This window comes from Palaemon carinicauda, chromosome 17, assembly GCF_036898095.1.
Source record: "Palaemon carinicauda isolate YSFRI2023 chromosome 17, ASM3689809v2, whole genome shotgun sequence".
Classification (NCBI taxonomy): domain Eukaryota; kingdom Metazoa; phylum Arthropoda; class Malacostraca; order Decapoda; family Palaemonidae; genus Palaemon; species Palaemon carinicauda.
The window spans coordinates 42,066,156-42,088,148 of record NC_090741.1 but is presented as its reverse complement, the minus strand read 5'-3'; the positions used below and the strand labels follow the sequence as shown (position 1 = coordinate 42,088,148).

Genomic DNA, 21,993 nt, shown 5'->3' with positions numbered 1-21,993 from the left:
CAAACAGGTAAAGATGGCCCACACAGCTTCCACAGTAGAAGAACAGTTGACAGCAGAACAGGGTGTCTCCAGGGCAGGAAGATTCTGCTGCTCTCATGTACTTAGCCTCACTCAGTATACAGTATTGAGGATGGCTTTGAGCTTGGGCACTATTTGTTGACCTAACAGCAGCAGTCTATGACACTGAACCACAGGCTGCTGCTTCTGAAACTGCCCAAAGTAATTGGCTATTTAAGGACTGTGCATATCATCTAGTTATTCCCGAGTAGCAGATGGCAAAAATAGAAAAACTGCCTCCCATAGGGGTGTTCCCCCCCACCCTCATGCTTTTCAACATCTACTGTATATCAATGATCAACCTCAGTTTAGAGATATCCGTAGATTTATTTATGCAGATGATCTGTGCCTAGCCATCCAGTCAGATTCATTTACTACCATTGAGAGCAAATTATCAGATGCTTTTGAAAGGTCTTTACTACAAGCAAAAATTCCTAAATGCCAACCCAGACAAAACACAGGTATGTGCTTTCCATCGTAAATTTACCAGACAGAAAGCGAGTTGAACATCTCTGGAAATGATGAGAAACTGGAGAATAATAGCTTCCTTGTCTATCTAGACATTACATGAGACTGAACGCTATCTTCTAGGAAACATGTAAGGAAAGTAAAAGAGAAGGTAGCTACCAGAAATAACCTCCTTAGCAAACTTTCCAATTCAAATTGCGGAACAAATTCTTAAACCCTAAGACAAACAGCGCTGGCACTCAACCATTCCACTGCTGAGTAATACTCACCAGTCTGGAAATGTCATGTCATTTCCATAAAGTTGACTCCGAGTTCAGTTAAGCATGTTGCATTATTACTGGTGCCTTAAGACCAACACCCCTTCCAGTCCTCTATAGATTGGCAGGCATTGCACTACCGAACAGCCCATTTCGAAGACACAAAAATATAAACGAGAATGATGAAAGGCACCCGCTCTATAATCACCAGGGTGTTAGACAGATTAAAAACCCCCAAGAGCTTCATAACCACCACTAGCATCAACCCCATGGAGTCAGCAACTTATCACCTAGAACGCTGGAGAGATATAGACCACTGCCCACCTGACGAGGCCATCCAGAGATCATACGATTCTCTTCCCCATGGAACATACCTCTGTAGAAAGGATCAGGTTACTCTTAATTGAGTGTTGGAAGGACTGGAGACAATCTTCATAAGTGGGGTCTCCCCCCCCCTCTACTGAGTGCCCATGTGGTCATCCCATCCAGACAATCAACCACATACTTCGTGGGAGTTAACAGGGGCTAATCTGTACACATTTGTACCTCTATGAATGTGATCAGGCTGCTATGCAGTGGATACAATGTTGGTGCTATAAAATATGATGATGATTACGATTGCCCGATGCATACCAGCGTGCATTTGCTTGCTGGTTCAGTGTTCCTTGATTCGTATATTGATCCACCCATTTGCGAGGAAAGTTTGTTACCTACCTTTAAGTTTAAGCCTACTTAATTTTAATCTCCCTTATTTTTGTCCTTATTAGGACTCTACAGATAGAGGTAAGTTGTATATCTAATTATGTTCTACTTTCCTAAAAAAAATTAACATAAATACTTGTATAATACTGTACCATGGACCCAGCTTCCTCTCTTCCATTTTGCTGTCCAACCTCTTGTAATTTGCTATATAGTGCAGCTATGGGGTTTTTACTTAGTTGCACATGTCCTCTGAATGGCATCCAAGGGCTCAGCACCAGACTATGGTCTACTGTACTTACTGGAGGGACTCCCATTACATTAGTAATGAAGTATGTTGGGGAAGATCTGCATATTTTCCATGGCACATTCAAGTTTTTACCCAGTATATAGGCAAAATTAAGCCAAGATAAATAGTGAATGTTGGACCATTTCTTAATAACTCAAATTTTCACAATAGATTATCAGAGTCTTGTTTCATGAGCATTTTGGTAATGAGGATCCTTTGCAGAGTTAGATGTAATTTTTTTACCTTTTGATATAATGCTGTCAAACTTTAACCTTATTTTCTCCTATTTTGCCATATATTCTTTTCTAAACAGAAATAGTTCGAGGGCATTTGCAAGGTTACATGTGGGGGAAAAAAGTTTAGCCTTTAAAAGTGTCACTCTAACCCAAGTTAGATCTTAACCTACTATTGTTTTATTTTTTTTAGTTTTGGGCATTTATGCTGAACCCATTTGTTATTTGTGAATTTTAATGTCATGATGGAAATCTATGATGTCTTTAATTATTATGGAAATGATGAGTTGACTGTAGTGTGTAAGCCTTATTTCCCAATGGAAAACTAATGATTAGTTTATAATAAGCTAGCATGAAATATGGTTGAGTCTGAATTTTGTTGAAATATGTGTATACCAAAACTTTTTTTATGGTTTGGTACCTATTTTTTCTTGTTAATCTCCTGAAAATGACAATTATTTTGCACTTGCATATTATTTTATAAAATTTTATACTGTACCCTTAAATATCATCAATATCTATATGCAATTATATTTTTTCTTTATGCAAAGGGGAAGTGCAAAAAAAACACATGGCATGCTATGCCCCATATAATATTAAAACTGCTTAAGTGAAGAAATCAATATAAAGTGAAAGAAAAGGTTGAATTGTGGCTATAAAAGACTCCAGAAATAAAGGATTTTTGTCTTTAGGGATCTGGAGAACCTAAAGATGTCAGATTGTATAATTTTGTTCACAACTTACAAGTTATCAATGAGCATGTAACTCCATCTACTATTCAGCACACCACCTACTTGTAATCTAGCATTTGGTATAGTAATATCTCAATTTTTAACCCTAGTAAATATCCCATTCTTGACGAGCATTTCAGAAATGATAATGAAGTTTCATTACTTACTCTAATGGTAGATTTTGACATAAGAAACATGGCTAGGGTATAGATATTTTTGCTAATTTTTTTTTTTTATCCAGTGTGAACTTATTTTGTGATGCAGGGGAAGAATTCTCCAAAATGTTTGACCTTATAAATATTGTGTAGGATTATACTTCTCAATGTGTGATTCTTTTTCTGTGGGTAATTTTACACAACTGGTGTCATTTTTCCACAATATAATTAGCAGGTTTCTGGTTGACGCATGAAGAAAATTATTTATTTAGTTTAATACTGGAAAACACAAGACTTTTACCGTAATGAAAAGCAGAATTTACATATTATGGCATTTGAAGTGCACCAATGTTATCCATTCATAATGGTCCATACTATTGCAACTCCCATGATGTCTTGTAAACAATTGCAAAGTGATTATATCTTATTTGAAGTGTATACGTCATTAACTGATGAGATATATGCATCTTCATAAGAACTTATCAAAATGTAGACACTATTCTTTATTCTTTTTGCAACTTTTATATTAGATATGATCCTAAACCACGAATAATACAGTAGTCATGTCAGAAGATTCTTTGCTGTGCTTTGGGTAACACTGAAGAATGACCAAACTGCATTGTTCTATACTGTAGATAAATAAATAGAAAGCCATGATACTCAAGATACATTTTTGTGCAACAAAGTTCTTCTATAATCATGAACTGGAAAAAGGGAGATATATGATGCTTGTCAGTAATCTTTACAATTTGTGCATTTTGTAATTCATTTCGTAATTTATTTGCTTGTGTGTGATTTTGTACTCTACAGTAATTGGATTTCCTATTTTGATCAGAAAATATCCTAGATTTCTTGTGGTTTTAACCCTTTTACCCCCAAAGGACGTACTGGTACGTTTCACAAAAGCCATCCCTTTACCCCCATGGACGTACCGGTACGTCCTTGCAAAAAATGCTATAAAAAATTTTTTTTTTCCTATTTTTGATAATTTTTTGAGAAAATTCAGACATTTTCCAAGAGAATGAGACCAACCTGACCTCTCTATGACAAAAATTAAGGCTGTTAGAGCAATTTAAAAAATATATATAGTGCAAAATGTGCTGGGAAAAAAATAACCCCCTGGGGGTTAAGGGTTGGAAATTTCCAAATAGACTGGGGGTAAAAGGGTTAAGAAGCGAGTAGGTTTATATCAAGTGCATAAACCAATTTCAATTAAGTTTTACTATTCTTATATTGGGTCCCATATTTGATCACGTCCCTCTTTTTAGACATGGAAGCTAAATTTTAGATATACAGGCACTTATGTTTTTATCTTTTTTCTTTGTAAATTACCTCTTCATTGGATTCCCATCACTGTTCTCCCAGAATTATGTTCCATTATTATATTTGCTCAGGTGAATATTTCAACACGGTAATTTCAAAATGATTGAGAGCTTAGTTTGATTGTAAATATTGTATAGTGAAAATTGACACTTGAAAGTTTTATGCATTAGAATACGCAGTGTACCAACTGATCAAGGTATGGAAGGTAAAGAAGCTTTTACAAAACAAATTGCAAAATACGTTTTTGTTCATAAGATGACCAGGAGGCACTACGTATCGTGGTTGCTCCTATTTGAATTTCCTGCAGTAGTTTATGATATTGATTTTAAACAAAGTTTTTTAATAGTAATCTGTTTTTATATTTGTCCTCACAGGAATGATGAATCATTGCCATAGTCTGTACCTAGAACCACAGAATAATATTGAATTTGGTTATCATTAGTAATACCTCAGGTTTACAAGTAACTCAGAATACAAACAAATAGATGTACTAGCATTGTATAGGTCTGCAGGCAAAAATTTCCCTCCGTATGAGCATTTTTTGTGGACAAGTACTGACGAGACAAGCACGAATTCAGTCAAGTGATGGCCATACGTCACACATGCAGTGTTCATGTGATTCTTACCCTATTTTCATGCCATTTTAAAGAAAAGGCAAAAGCAAGTCATATCTAGGTATGGTTTTTGTCAGAACTGAATTTAAAAGTGTAAAAAAACATGTTACAAAGTTTTTTAAAGTGATTCAGTTGGTGATAGTGAACGTTGTGAAAGATAGAACTCTCTTCTTTAATTTACCAGAATCTCCCTCCAAGCAGTAGCCACCTACTCAAAGGTAAGGTTCTCAGTCGGCAACAAGGGGATTAACTGGATTTTTGAGAAGGGATGCATTGGTCTCCCCATTATCAAAACAAGTTAGCTTTGGAGTCTTCTTTAGACCCTGATCAGGACTGGTCACTTCTCAGAAAGGGCCATTGTCACAGTCCTTTAAGCCACCCTACCTGTTCCCTCCTGGCAGTGGAGCAGCCCAGCAGAAGAAAGATGGGTTGTTGCCAGTGTTCCCACCAAACAGCCCATTCAAAGATGCAAAAACGCGAATGATGAAATGCACCTGCTCTATGATCACCAGGTGGTTGAACAAGGACTGAAATCCTGCAAGAGCTTCATAACCACCACTATCCTTGACCCCATGGAGTCAGCAACTTACTGCCTTGAATGGTGGAAAGAAACAACCACAACCCATCTGGTGAAACCATCCAGAGCCAATGACAGTCTCTTCTGCATGGAACAGACCTCTGTAGAAAGGATAGGGTTACTCTTATTCAAGCAAGAGCTACAGTTGGAAAGACTGGAGACTATATTCTTAGGTGTGGTCTCACCCTCCTCTGCTGAGCGCCCGTGGGGATCCCATCCAGATAATGGACCACATACTTCGTCGGTTACAGGGGGCTAATATGTACAGATTTGGACCTTGAGAATGTAATCAAGCCACTATGCATTTGAGACAACATTGGCGGGCGGGATAAGATATGATGATGATTGTTTCCCCCTTTAGTACAGCTGGTTGGGCAACTTGGCAGATATAAGGCTGATCCTTGGGTAATGGGAGTCCTTCAGGATGGTTACTTGCTACCCTCTTCAGCCTCACCCTTCTGATAGTTCTCATCCAATCCTTCAACATTGCCAAGAAACCTGTCCTTATAGACAGAGGTAGGAAGGAGCTGCCTCCGGCCCCATACAGTTGACTCTTCCTGGTGGAGGAGTCAACTGGGGGCTTGAGTCTCACCACAAAATAAGTTTGTATGTTAAGCAAAGTTCAGGATAGAAACAGTGCAGCCTGTATCAAGTTCCATCTGAGAGGAAGACCATACTTTTAGTAGCTGTATAGCAGTCCTTCTAAAAGTACCTCCACTCTCCCTCTTTGGTAAAATGTACCAGTTCAAGACTCTGTGCTCCAGACTATACTTCTACTCGGATGTTCACATTGGTACTAGCTTGGGCCCATTCGCAAGGGATACGACTGTTAGTGTATTTTAAGTGGATGATTCCGGACTCCTTCATGGAGCAGTTGCTACAGGATCGAGTTCACAATTTTGCTTTTGCCACAAACTGGGGTGTGATAATCGAGGAAAAGTCAAATATCTTGTCCAAGATCACACTAATTCAATCTGCTCAGGCTAGCTATATCAAATGTGGCTCACCCCTAATCACCTGAGGACTTTCAATGACATTCTTGAACTTTGTTATAAATCTAACAGCTAAATGCATAATAATCTACAAACACTATCTTATAAGGCGGACTTTAGGAGCTCAAGCTGATTGGTTTTTTTTTTGGCCTTCATTCAGAGCTAAATTGTTTTAAGACTAAGAGTTGGTTACAATTTCCTTTTGAAAGGAAAGAAAATGGAAATTATTTTTATAAATATGGGGAGAGGGGCTTCCATCTCATCTAGGGACTTTTTTTTTAATGTTCAGAGGAACGACAAGCAGCTCTTATTGGCGATTAGGTTTATGTTCCCTCTTATGATCAGGTACAATCAACCCTTGGAAATGGGGTTAAAGTTACTGGCTGATCACTCGGGGGTCCTTTGCTTTTAGGCCTCTTGCTCATATAGAACTTTAACAGGCATGTCTTCCACATTCCTTCTCTTACTTAGCTCGTGCTATGACTTGTGGAGGTGTCTGCTCTTGTGTGGAAAGGCAAAACTGATTATAAGTGGATGGCACATGAGCCCAAGCTCATGGCTGGTGGTCGTGCACTTCTGTCTGCTTCTCATTTATAACAGGGCCCCTGTGGTGGCACACTGCCCCAAGTTGTGGACACGTTTGGTGATGGCGCTCTTTAATCTAGCATTCTGCTGGGAGATTCGAAATCAAATCTCTTGGAACATTAGTTCTCGAAGAGATACAGGGGCACTTAGCTGGTTTAGAAGCCAAACCAGTATCCTCAATTGGGTTATGGCCCAAAAAACTCCTTATAGCACTCCCAGAGGAGTTGGCAGAAAACTCGGAGACAAAGTCTCTCATCATAGGAGTCAATGCTCATGTGTCATGTAGATGGTGAGGGTCGGGATTTCCAAAATTGAAGATTGGAGCTTAGCTCCTTCTTAGGGGGAGGTCCTCTTTTCTCTAGGGAAAGTCTACCACCTTGTGAGCTTCTGCGATCATAAGGTCGTTGGTCGTCTTCGGTTTGCCTTCAGAATAGTTAACCAGAGAAGGGCCGAAGTGCAAGTTTCGTAGTCGGAAATCAGGATGTAACCAACTTTCCCGACCTCGAGGGAAAATGAGTGCATTTGGAGCTCTTCTTAATACTACAACGAAACCTGGCCCATTGGGAGGACGACCACTCCCTACAAACATCACAAAGGGAGTGCGAAGTGCAGCTATGCCTTCTACACGACGAAGACAAAGGGCGAGGATCAACCTCAACCTTCCCCATAAAGGTGCTACAGTCTCGATCAGACAGCCCTCTACATGTCCGCATTCTGTCAGTTAGCTTCACACTCAAAATGAGAAAGAGAAAAAATTCTAAAATTTCAGGCTGGTTGGAGAGCGTTGAGAACATGTCTGTGCAGCTCGAAAGCCAGAATCTGAATAACTTCTCTGAGCGCTGTCAGACCAGTATCACCAGTGGATACTGGGTGGTGGTTGCCAGAACCTCAATAATTGTTCATTAGCCATTTCCAGCTTTCACCAGAGTCTTTCCCTAATAAAGGACGAAAGTTTGTATTTGCATAGGAACAAATATAAGAATCAAAGAAAAATTTTTAAAATATGAAAACCCTTTGTTTCAACTGGAGCTTTGGTAAATATTGTTTGTATAAACTGCATCCACTCAACCACTGCCACTTTTATTCCTCATCCATCTTTTAGCAGCAACTTTGGCTGGCTACATTAGTGGCAATTTTTTTTTCTTAAATATTCACTTCCTAGTTTGGAGTAATAGAGAAGTCTTTCAAATTTGTAAAGGTGAGATTTTGTACAGAATGCAAAGTAATTAACTTAATGTTGGCAAAAGGGGATCCTTCTTTGAAATGTATAGGCCTACCTTGTGAAGGAATTGCAAATTCCTTATTTATATAGTGTGAGACTTTACCCGATGATCTTATGAATATAATGGGTTTTAGACAATTAGAATAGTACATACATACATACATATACCAAAGGCACTTCCCCCAATTTTGGGGGGTAGCCGACAACAACAAGAAACAAAACAAAAAGGGGACCTCTACTCTCTACGTTCCTCCAGCCTAATCAGGGACTCAGCCGAGTTCAGCTGGTACTGCTAGGGTGCCACAGCCCAACCTCCCACATTTCCACCACAGATGAAGCTTCATACTGCTGAGTCCCCTACTGCTGCTACCTCCGCGGTCATCTAAGGCACCGGAGGAAGCAGCAGGGCCTACCGGAACTGCGTCACAATCGCTCGCCATTCATTCCTATTTCTAGCACGCTCTCTTGCCTCTCTCACATCTATCCTCCTATCACCCAGAGCTTTCTTCACACCATCCATCCACCCAAACCTTGGCCTTCCTCTTGTACTTCTCCCATCAACTCTTGCATTCATCACCTTCTTTAGCAGACAGCCATTTTCCATTCTCTCAACATGGCCAAACCACCTCAACACATTCATATCCACTCTAGCCGCTAACTCATTTCTTACACCCATTCTCACCCTCACCACTTCGTTCCTAACCCTATCTACTCGAGATACACCAGCCATACTCCTCAGACACTTCATCTCAAACACATTCAATTTCTGTCTCTCCATCACTTTCATTCCCCACAACTCCGATCCATACATCACAGTTGGTACAATCACTTTCTCATACAGAACTCTCTTTACATCCATGCCCAATCCTCTATTTTTTACTACTCCCTTAACTGCCCCCAACACTTTGCAACCTTCATTCACTCTCTGACGTACATCTGCTTCCACTCCCCCATTTGCTGCAACAACAGACCCCAAGTACTTAAACTGATCCACCTCCTCAAGTAACTCTCCATTCAACATGACATTCAACCTTGCACCACCTTCCCTTTTCGTACATCTCATAACCTTACTCTTACCCACATTAACTCTCAACTTCCTTCTCTCACACACCCTTCCAAATTCTGTCACTAGTCGGTCAAGCTTCTCTTCTGTGTCTGCTACCAGTACAGTATCATCCGCAAACAACAACTGATTTACCTCCCATTCATGATCATTCTCGCCTACCAGTTTTAATCCTCGTCCAAGCACTCGAGCATTCACCTCTCTCACCACTCCATCAACATACAAGTTAAACAACCACGGCGACATCACACATCCCTGTCTCAGCCCCACTCTCACCGGAAAATCAATCGCTCACTTCATTTCCTATTCTAACACATGCTTTACTACCTTTGTAGAAACCTTTCACTGCTTGCAACAACCTTCCACCAACTCCATATAACCTCATCACATTCCACATTGCTTCCCTATCAACTCTATCATATGCTTTCTCCAGATCCATAAACGCAACATACACCTCCTTACCTTTTGCTAAATATTTCTCGCATATCTGCCTAACTGTAAAAATCTGATTCATACAACCCCTACCTCTTCTAAAACCACCCTGTACTTCCAAGATTGCATTCTCTGTTTTATCCTTAATCCTATTAATCAGTATTCTACCATACACTTTTCCAACTACACTCAACAAACTAATACCTCTTGAATTACAACACTCATGCACATCTCCCTTACCCTTATATAGTGGTACAATACATGCACAGACCCAATCTACTGGTACCATTGACAACACAAAACACACATTAAACAATCTCACCAACCATTCAAGTACAGTCACACCCCCTTCCTTCAACATCTCAGCTTTCACACCATCCATACCCGATGCTTTTCCTACTCTCGTTTCATCTAGTGCTCTCCTCACTTCCTCTATTGTAATCTCTCTCTCATTCTCATCTCCCATCACTGGCACCTCAACACCTGGAACAGCAATTATATCTGCCTCCCTATCATCCTCAACATTCAGCAAACTTTCAAAATATTCCGCCCACCTTTGCCTTGCCTCCTCTCCTTTTAACAATATTACTATTGTAAAAGCTTTGCAATCTCTTCAACCCCTTATATATTAGAAGCTGCTTTATTGCCGGAAAATGTAGTTGTATATTCCCAAATACTTTGAGCTTATTTTTACTTTTGTGATGTCAAGTCACTTAAGCAGAGAATGTGCCTGTTAGAAGTTTTTTCATCGAAACGTCATTTTCATCGAAACGTCATAACAGTTAACTATTCAATGTACTGTAAAGAATTTTTTTTTTTTTCAAGAAAGTTAGTTACATTTCCTTTCATTGATACAAAGACTTTTGACCAGTCATATCACAGAAGAGGTTACTGGACAATTAGAAAAGGTTTTTAATAATTTCTTTAATAATTTACAACACTTTCTGCATGAAGTTAAATTGTATGGTACATGTCAAAGGCAACTGCAATTGACTCTTTCAAGTAGACAATATCTGCATTACAGGGAAAAACCTACAGTATATGACTTGTGCAGCACATATTGTTACTATATAAGTTGAATTAAACTTAATTTATCAATCTGTGGTACACAGAATGAAAGTACATTACATCTATTCATTTTGGCAAATGTTGATTGGACACCTTAGGTTTCCTTACTTACTAAATACCAGTGTGTAATGACTAGCTTATGTTAAACTAATTTTTGAATACAGTAAAAATAAAGACATTTCAAAATTGGGATGCAAGAAAAGCCTTTCTCCAGTATTTCCATCTCACTTTAGTCATTAATTATCAGACTCTTCACTTAATCCCATGATCGAGCCTTTTACCTTATTGTCAGTCTTTTAACTTATTGTCCGCCTTTTAACATGAGACCATGTCCGAATCAGAATAAAAATGGTTAATTCTATAAATTACATTAATATACAGTTGAGACAATATTCCAATAATGGAATACAGTACAGTACATCTTTACCCAATAAGGGACAAAAAAAAAATCTCGACTTGAAAGCAAACTAAACTAATACACTAAATTTTTAAAAAATATTCATAGCTCTCAGAATATCAAGAAAATCATGTAGTATAAAAGAATTACTTGTATGCACTGTAAAAAAATAAAATCCACTTGGCGTAAAATAATATTTGGCATTTTCCCATGATACAATTACTATAACAAAACTAGTCTCTATTTAAAGGGTGGGAGAGACATGAAATACCTACCTACAATTTCAGGTCTACAAATCAAATGGATATACAGTAAACTGTACCAGTTACTTTTATGCATGGATGGTAACATGAAATTATCATTTTCTACACATCTTTAACACTGCATACAACTAAGGAGTTTCTGAAGTAATTATAGGTATAATTTTCCTTCTACACTAATTACTTTATTGCAAAGAAGAAATATGAGTGCTTAGGGCTACAAAGAGGCTAAAGGATTACATCATGACTTGATCATGAATATCCTGTAGGAAGACTAATCCATTCTTATGCTAGAAATGTGGCAAGATACCAAGGATAGCTTGACTAATCATTCTAAGCTGAATGCCATTCAACCATTCATTAAGAAATCACAAAGTTCAAATCACCCTGACAGTGGGGCAATGTAGCCCGGATACATCATCACAAGTACAGTAATACTTTCATAACTACAACTCTTATTGCCTGCACCACAAGCCCTTACAAATGACCTTTTTGAACAAGGTCCTTTGCATCCCTTATTTGAATATCTTTTCATTTACACTCTTAATAAGGATATTGCTTTCAAGAGAAAAAAAAAATGCCAAAAACATGGTGGATTTTGATACCATTACACTTTGTGATAATCCTAATTGCTTGCAGAAACTCTTCACCCCAGGTTGAATTGCTTTCAGTCTTGTACTCTTCACCTAGTATCGTGTCACCTATCTGACCATTTCTCTTATTTTTGCCTTGCTACCATTCAAGTTCTCATTTAAAATCCACTTAAAGTTTTAAAGGCCGCTCATGAATGGAAAATGCAGGGGACAGTGACATTGGCCCTAGAGACTGACCATATATACATATGATCAGTGCCCAAGCCCCCTCTCCACCCAAGCTAAGACCAAGGAGAGCCAGGCAATGGCTGTTGATGACTCCTCAGATAGACCTACAGGCTCCCCCAAAAACTCCCCATCCTTAGCTCACAAGGATGGTAAGGTTACAGCAACCCAAGAAACTAACGAGTTTGAGTGGGACTTGAACCCCACCAGTCATGGAAGTTACCACATCGGCCACCACAACCCTATAGATAAGCCCTATAGAACTGAGAATTATTATTCAATTACCTTAAAATAATGATTATCTTTGCAAGTCCAGTTTGGACCCTAGCTGGAAAAGCAAATTGCTACACTACAATCAAGGGGCATAAACAGGTAAAGCAGCCTACTACAGTATGGAAAAGATGTAAAGAATAGAATATAAAATAAGATTACCATAAAATAAAACATTAAATATTAAATAAGCATCTGTAATAGGTTTAATAGGTAACCTATGAAATAAGACTTATGCCCATCTACTCCAAAAAAAAAAATAGGGCATGCGCCCAAAGTTTGAAAATTTTAAAATCCCGATTCTACAATTTAGTAAGATCATTCCACTAGTACCCCTACCACCCTTATAATTACCACAGCTGCTATTAACATAATAATTACCAATTTTAAAACTTCAAAAACTAAGTTAAACTTACGGAAAAGCTACTAAAAGTACCCACATTATTCCAACTTTTTTTTTCTATAGACTTAGTTGCAGTAAGACTGTTGAAAGATATTTACACATCATATGTAATGACTAAAAAAAAAAAAACATTGTTACACTAATTTGGTAAATGCTAAACTTATATGAAAAGCTGTTGAAAGATATTAATATGTTACGTTCCCTTTCTAAATGTTTAACTTTTTCTCTTCTCTTGCACTTATATACATACAACTAAATCTTTATACTCTCAAATTCCCTGCATCCTTATTCATACAAGTGTAAAATACTACTTAGGCATTTCCCCATGGTTTATAACTTTGCTAAGTGGATGTCTTTAAAGTCAGGATAGTTTTTCAGGCATTCACACTCTTGAAACATAGCTCATCTATAATAACCCTCAGATTACAGCAAAAAAACAATACTTTATATCTCTTCATGCAAACAAAATGTTGAAAAAAAAAAAAACCCAAGATCTGCTACTTGCAAACTAGATTTTAAATTGCATTTTGTTATTCCACGACTTACACAGTACGTGGAGTATGGGGAAAATATTTTCATAATGGTTCTATAAAGTGAAATAAGAATCTTTTAATACCATCAGCTCAATGGAAACACTGGACAAGAGAATATCTAACAATTGTTTCAAGAAGCCAAATGAGAATGACAATGTTTCTCAGCTTCTAGCCTACTGATATGGGAGGAAAGAGTAGAACTTACGAGGTATTTTGTACTTCTACTTGATCCTTGAAGAACTTCCTGACATGCTCTCAACACTCGAGCTTACTCATCAGGAGGAGGCTCCATTTCGTCTTTGGTTTTGGGCTTTTGGTTCCAGAATATATCTAATGACTAGAAAACTCTTGAGCTTGATACCAAATGTTAAGTTACTTTGTCTTTGGTCTGACGCTTTTAGCTCCAGTATACGTGTTCCAGTCAAGGCCATCGTAAGGTAGTGGAGATTCTACAGTAGGAAAGAGCCAAGTCATATACCATCGTTCCCCAAGGCTTACCTGTGAAATGTTTTAACATAGGATAACAATAAGTGGAAAACAATTACTTCACTATAAACATTCTGACAGCTTATGCCTTACTGTTATTCTTAAATATGGAATACAATATATAAACTAAAATTTGCATGCACACTGCTTCATAACATAACAGTAATGTTATCATGTCATTAATGTATATGGTTTACTTATTTATCATTCAAAACCCTTAATCCTTGATTAACAAAGAACAAATGGAAACTTAATACTGCCTGAAATTGGCAGCAAAACCAGGCTTACCTTAATATTATGATTTCTTCCAAGATCATACTTCTGACCTTTACGGTTGTTGTTTTCGTGAGTCGTCGTGTTTTTCATTATAAGGCCAGTATAATAATAAATAAGAACAGACATGAAGAGAAATCCTATCACATTAATGGAGAAAAGGAAGGCATATAGGGTGCTAAGTGATGGTTCCCACAGAAGCCAAACACCTGGCAGCAAGAGCCGCACCAATGCCCACATGTTGAAACCACCTGAAAAAATTTTTTATATACAGTTGAATAATTTCACAGAACCAAAATACATCTAATCTGCCTGTCAGTAAAAGAAGTGAATACTTTTAACCAGTAGTTAGTAAACTGTCTGCAGAAATATTCACTCTAAGCACAGTCTCAATACCAAAATATACATAAAACTAGTCTCCTTCTTTTACTATCTTAAATATACTTTTAGGCATACAATCTTATGGCTTCGCCTTGAATTTTTTTGCCTTGTGAAAAGGGACAAAATAAAGCAACTCAAAATTGAAAAATATAAATAATTTAAAACTTAGTATTTTTCTCAACTATACAAACCTAATCCTATTAAAATAGGGAATATGTTTCAGCAGGAGCTGGAACGGCTGTTGAACTCGTTAACGAGGTAATTAACGACAGATGGTGAGCACGGGTGAGAAGCCCTGCTCCTCCAACTGTCGGAATCATGTAACTTGACCTTTGGCTCAGGACTGAGAGGTGGTTGAGGTGGGAAGTACAACTCTAAAGGACTCAGGTTTGGATAGCTAGGATAAATACAAATTAATTCTAAAATTTATTTTCTAATACACTTATACAAACCTTTCATTCTTTAAAATAGGAAGACTCACTGATTTTGTGGGTCAGAAGCCCCTTGAACCGAACTGGTTGGTTGTTTTTCTTCGCTGTTAGAGCTAATTTACCTTGTCTTGTACGGGATCCAAGGAGATGACTAAAAATCTCGTACTGTATCTATCTATCAAATAGATTAGATGAATAGACTCATAAGGCCTGGCCTGTCCAAGAAGATTGATATGCAGTCCAATGAGGGAACATTTCTGAAGCGAATATCAGTTCAGAATACTATTATTATTACTATCCAAGCTACAACCCTAGTTGGAAAAGCAAGATGCTATAAGCCCAGGGGCTCCAACAGGGAAAAATAGCCCAGTGAGGAAAGGAAATAAGGAAATAAATAAATGAAGAGAACAAATTAACAATAAAGCATTCTAAAAACAGTAACAACGTCAAAACAGACATGTCATATATAAACTATTAACAGCATCAAAAACAAATATGTCATAAATAAACTATAAAAAGACTCATGTCCGCCTGGTCAACAAAAAAGCATTTGCTCCAACTTTGAACTTTTGAAGTTCTACTGATTCAACCACCCGATTAGGAAGATCATTCCACAACTTGGTAACAGCTGGAATAAAACTTCTGGAGTACTGCGTAGTATTGAGCCTCGTGATGGAGAAGGCCTGGCTATTAGAATTAACTGCCTGCCTAGTATTACGAACAGGATAGAATTGTCCAGGGAGATCTGAATGTAAAGGATGGTCAGAGTTATGAAAAATCTTATGCAACATGCATAATGAACTAATTAAACGACGGTGCCAGAGATTAATATCTAGATCAGGAATAAGAAATTTAATAGACCGTAAGTTTCTGTCCAACAAATTAAGATGAGAATCAGCAGCTGAAGACCAAACAGGAGAACAATACTCAAAACAAGGTAGAATGAAAGAATTAAAACACTTCTTCAGAATAGATTGATCACCGAAAATCTTGAAAGACTTTCTCAATAAGCCTATTTTTTGTGCAATTGAAGAAGACAGAGACCTTATATGTTTCTCAAAAGTAAATTTACTGTCGAGAATCACACCTAAAATTTTGAAAGAGTCATACATATTTAAAGAAACATTATCAATACTGAGATCCGGATGTTGAGGAGCCACCGTCCTTGATCTACTTACAATCATACTTTGAGTTTTGTTAGGATTCAACTTCATACCCCATAATTTGCACCATGCACTAATTCTAGCTAAATCTCTATACCTTGCGTATGATGATCAAAGGGTTGGTATAAATTCCATCATCCTCCCCTTCAGTTGAGAGGAAGCGAGAGATACTTCCTTAAAATTAGAGAATGAAACTCATAAGTGTAGCTTACCAGCATCAAATCAGATCCAAAGAGAAGGTTTTGATCACTTCGTCCCCCGGAAAAGGGGTAGAAAAATTAAGAAGAGGCCATCCTTCTACCTTTCCTTCCAGACTTGCATCTATAAGTTACCAAAAACAAGATTATTGTACTGTGTGGGAGCTGAGCTAGCTACATTACTACTTGAGCAGCCACCACAGGACCAAGCTCAAAGGACTTCAAGGTATACCCTGTATGTAAAAGGCCATAAAGGTGGTCTGGCATTTCCATACCCCAGCCTTCAATACCTGGCTGACTGAAATATTCTTCTTGAAGACTCAGGTAGGGCCTGCACCACAAACTTCGTGAGCGCTGGTCGTAGCTGGTACCTTGACCCTTTCAGCAGTTGAGGAGCATGCTTCACGGTTTGTCTTGAGAAACCAGAACGAGATTGTGTTCCTTGACACCTCTTTCTTGGTTCTGCCAATGTTACGGAAAAATGGCGGACATTCCAACCTGAGGTGTTGGGTCCTCTTCAGAATGCACCACTGAACCTTTATAGAACAAGAAAGCATCTCTGCTCGATCACCACCTGACTCTTCACAGAGAGGGAATGGGAAGGTTTCTAACTGGGAGTCACGCATTGGCAGGTTCTGAGTTTTGGCCACATAGCTAGCCACAAACTTAAAGATCATCTTCCACCTCTCAGCATAGGTGACTAGGTATGAGAGACCGTGCAACTTGCTTGCTCTCTTCAGTGATGATGATCTCAAAGGTAAGCATCAGAGCCTAAGAACGAGGGTCACTTACCACTCCAGGGACCTGATATCCAAGGGTAGGCAAGATTGGTTGAAACAAAGAGAGGAGGTTTTATACTCTTCAGTCAAATGACTGTGCACAAGGCCAAGGGGTAGTCTTTGATAACCACAACTGAGAGAGGAGGTTTTATACACTTCATTCAAATGACTGTGCACAAGGCCAAGGGGTAGTCTTTGATAACCACAACTGAGAGGCGCTTCTCTCGACAAAGGAAGACAAAGATATCCCAATCTGTGCTACAGATGCTCCAACTGGAGAAGTATCCCTTCTATGACACCAATTACACAAGATGGCCCACTTTCCCTAGTAGACAGCCAGAGAGGACCATTGCAGGTACCCAGACATCTATGCAATGCCTCGTGAAAAGCCTTTCGCTTTCAGATGCTGGGTAGCCTCTAAACGTGAAATTTTAGCAACTTCACAAATTGGTGCTACTTCTGAAGATGCAGTTGATAAAGGCCTATGGGCTTCAACAAGTAACACTAACAGATCAGGATATCACTTGGCACATGACCATCTGGAAGCCACCAGGGTCATTCTGAGTCCTAGTGTAGTCAACACTTGGTTGATTAGTGGATGGATCAGACTGAATGGACAAAAGATGTACGCATCCAGGTAATCCCATGGATGAGTAAAGGCATCTTGAAACACAGCTCATGAGTCAGGAACAGGGTAGCAAATCACGGAGAGCTTCCTGTTTAACCACGTAGTGAACAAGTCAATCCCTGGAGAACCACATATGGCAAGAAGCATCTCCACTATGCAGGGATGTAGCAACCACTCCTACCCTACAACCTACCCCTAGTGACTGAGTGTATCTACTAGTTACTATTACATTCCTCTTCCTCGTTATGTACCTAGCTGACAACTCTGCTTTCCCAGCTCCCAGAGAGGGCACTAGAACGTGTCTCCTTGCTTGTTTATGTAATCCACGACGGTGGTATTGTCGCTCATCAACACTAATTAGTGCCTCCTCAAATGCTTGCTGAGCAAGAAAAACTGCATGCATTTCCAGGATGTTGATATGCAGATGCATTTCTTCTAACTACAACCCTGAGATGACCAGGTTGTTCAGTTATTCTGCCCCACCCCTCTTTGACACATCTGAGAATTGCTGCATGTCCAGAGGCAGAGAGTCGATTGGAACTTTCTTGGCAAGGTTTTCTATGTTTAGCCACCATGTAAGCTCATCCCGAGCGTCCTGCCCCACTGGAACAGGGAGGAAAGGGAGGGTAACCAGTGATCCTTCAAATACCACTTATGAGATCTCGGGTGGAAGCACTAATGAGGTGTGAGTTTTCGCAGTGAGGAAAGGTAGCCAAGAAGACTCTGCCACAGATTTCTGTCATGAACAGAAACAATCCAGCTACCTTCCTGAGCTTGCTGATGTCATCATCTGATGGTAAGACTCTCACTTGGGTATGAGATTCTACTTCTCCCAACTTATCACAATCCCCTGATCATGACAAAATACGAGCAGCTGATCTTCATCCCATAGCAACTACCTAACAGAAGAGGCCACGAAGAGCTGACTTTTGAGATACATCAACATATGCATCCTTGCAAGTGCGCCCCAAGATACTACTAAGGTGAACACCTGAGGAGCAGTAGACGGTCCAAAGCTCAGAGTTTTGAACTGGTACACTCTGCTGTAGAGGGGGGAGCAGAGGTAACTTTGAGAGGTACTTGAAAATAGGCATCCTTCAGGTCCACTGAAAGCATAAAGTATCCATCGCTGATGGAACACGGCACAAAACGTACTGTTTCCATCCTGAACCAGGAAGAATCAAAGACTTGTCTCAAACAACTTTGAGCATATTCTTCTCCAACATCCCTTCTACCCCTATTTGCATGGACAGGGCTTTTGGTGATATTGGAGGAACGGACAAGAATACTATCAGCAAGCGAGATGGGGGGGTGGGGAATCACCAGTCTTGAAAGGGTAGTAATAACCATCTAGAAGGACACTCGCTACCCACAATTCAATCCAGTGTTTCTGCCAGGTTGCCCAATGGCATGACAGTCTTCCACTACTCTCAACAGCAGGAGAGGGGTAAGGCCGACATCAGCGTTTCCCTTTCCCTCTCTTTTTCCCACCAGCCCCATTACTGGAAGGATTAGGATGGATGGCTCGAGGAAGAAGTTGCAGGTGGTCCTGATCAAGATCTAGAAAATGCTACAGGGCCATCCTCGCACCCAATCCCACAGGCATGGCAGAACCTGAGGGTTTTGCAGTGGCTCCCGTCAAAGAGCCAGGCTCCTTGAGGAAACTCTGCGCTGGATCATGGAGTCCTGCAGAGCAGTCCACCACTTCACCACCGTCTGCATGTGACTTCTCATGCAGAGACATAGCTACCTGCATTGATGCATTCCTCGTCATCAGAGCTACCACTGACACAACTTGTTTTGAGAATTGGGAGTCCAAAGCATCCCTCCTCTTTAAAACCCAATAGGCCCACTTGACTGGTGATCCAGGAAGGTCACTGCCTTCCCACCAGAAAGCACAAGACTTCTGTACTTCTCCAGAGACTCCGCGGTTGATAACCATGTTGACTTGGCATATGACCAGCTTTGAGGGAGGCCATGGCAGATAATGCCATAGCTGTCGACTTGGATGCCAAGAAGAAGCTGCCTTGAGTCCCTCCACCGATGGGTCAACCTGCAGAGGTGATGTGAGTGAGTGATAGAATTGTCCCAACACTATGGTGGAGCACAGACTCTTGTGTTGGCAGCCTGGCAGCACGTTTTAAAGAGATAAGCAGTCATTTGTAGTGTTTTTCTATTGAAATGGTAATGATAACCATACTTGGTCGGCATCGGCACACAGAAGATGGAGAGGGGGTTTGGGTGCTGATCATATGGTATATGGTCAGTCTCTAGGGCATCATGCTGCTTGCTAGGGCAATGTTACTGTTCCTTGCCTCTACCATTCATGAGCAGCCTTTAAACCTATCATGGATTTATAGATACAGTATATGTGTACATGTAAATCTATATCCTAGAGTTTCCGAGGGCAGATAAGTTTCAAATTTTTCAGATTTTCATTCTTTGTTAAAATGTTATTTTGATTATAAAATAAATTTTTGAATATACTTACCCGGTGATTATATAGCTGCAACTCAGTTGCTCGACAGACAACTCTACGGAAAAACTCGCCAGCGATCGCTACACAGGTTGCGGGTGTGCCCAACAGCGCCATCTGTCGACCAGATACCCAGCTCTCAATGTAAACAAAGACTCAATTTTCTCCTCGTCCCACTGCGTCTCTATTGGGGAGGAAGGGAGGGTCATTTAATTTATAATCACCGGGTAAGTATATTCAAAAATTTATTTTATAATCAAAATAACATTTTTCAATATTTAACTTAGCCGGTGATTACATAGCTGATTCACACCCAGGATGGTGGGTAGAGACCAGTAATATATGTTTACACTTTTATGAGCTAAGAGTTTTTTATTTCATTTTAGAAGTTATCAAAATAACAAAAACAAAATAAATAGGTACCTGGTAAGGAAGTCGACTTGAACAAATACTCTGCCTTTTAAGTACGTCTTCCTTACGGAGCCTCGCGATCCTCTTAGGATGCTGATCGACCCCTAGGATCTGAAGTATCAAGGGTTGCAACCCATACAACAGGACCTCATCAAATCCCTAATCTAGGCGCTCTCAAGAAATGACTTTGACCACCCGCCAAATCAACCAGGATGCGAAAGGCTTCTTAGCCTTCCGGACAACCCATAAAAAAACAACATTTCAAGAGACAGATTAAAAGGATAAGGAATTAGGGAATTGTAGTGGTTGAGCCCTCACCCACTACTGCACTCGCTGCTACGAATGGTCCCAGTGTGTAGCAGTTCTTGTAAAGAGACTGGACATCTTTCAAGTAAAATGACGCGAACACTGACTTGCTTCTCCAATAGGTTGCGTCCATTATACTTTGCAGAGATATATTTTGCTTGAAGGCCACGGAAGTTGTTACAGCTCTAACTTCGTGCGTCTTCACCTTAAGCAAAGTTCGGTCTTCCTCACTCAGATGTGAATGAGCTTCTCGTATTAACAATCTGATAAAGTCTGACCAAGCATTCTTTGACATAGGCAAGGATGGTTTCTTAACTGAACACCATAAAGCTTCAGATTGGCCTTGTAAAGGTTTAGTACGCTTTAAATAGAACTTAAGAGCTCTAACAGGGCATAAGACTCTTTCTAGTTCATTGCCTACGATCTCTGATAAGCTGGGGATATCAAAAGATTTAGGCCAAGGCCGAGAAGGCAGCTCATTTTTGGCTAGAAAACCAAGTTGCAGCGAACAAGTGGCTTTTTCTGACGAAAATCCGATGTTCTTGCTGAAGGCATGAATCTCACTGACTCTTATAGCCGAGGCTAAGCATACCAGGAAAAGAGTCTTAAGAGTGAGATCTTTCAGGGAGGCTGATTGTAACGGCTCCAACCTGTCTGACATGAAGAATCTTAGTACCACGTCTAAATTCCATCCAGGGGTAGCCAAACGACGCTCCTTGGTGGTCTCAAAAGACTTAAGGAGGTCTTGCAGATCTTTATGTTTGGAAAGATCTAAGCCTCTATGCCGGAAGACCGATGCCAACGTGCTTCTGTAGCCCTTGATAGTGGGAGCTGAAAGGGATCGTCCTTTTCTCAGGTATAAGAGAAAAACAGCTATTTGAGCTACAGAGGTACTGGTCGAGGATACAGAAACTGACTTGCACCAGTCTCGGAAGACTTCCCACTTCGATTGGTAGACTCTAATGGAAGACGCTCTTCTTGCTCTAGCAATCGCACTGGCTACTTCCTTCGAAAAA

The 21,993-nt window shown here is 39.7% G+C and overlaps 1 protein-coding gene across 1 annotated transcript in view; it reads right to left on the bottom strand.

Annotated features, from left to right (window-relative positions):
- Positions 1 to 10,534: 10,534 nt before the first annotated feature.
- The window catches only part of LOC137656695 (probable palmitoyltransferase ZDHHC24), an 82,867-nt gene continuing 71,408 nt past the window's right edge, over positions 10,535 to 21,993 (bottom strand). The window contains exons 5-6 of the mRNA XM_068390899.1: positions 14,221 to 14,456; positions 10,535 to 13,944 (exon numbers count right to left, since the gene is read on the bottom strand). Coding sequence (XP_068247000.1) covers positions 13,819 to 13,944; positions 14,221 to 14,456 — 362 coding nt within the window. The 3' untranslated portion in view covers positions 10,535 to 13,818. The remainder of the gene's footprint in view (positions 13,945 to 14,220; positions 14,457 to 21,993) is intronic.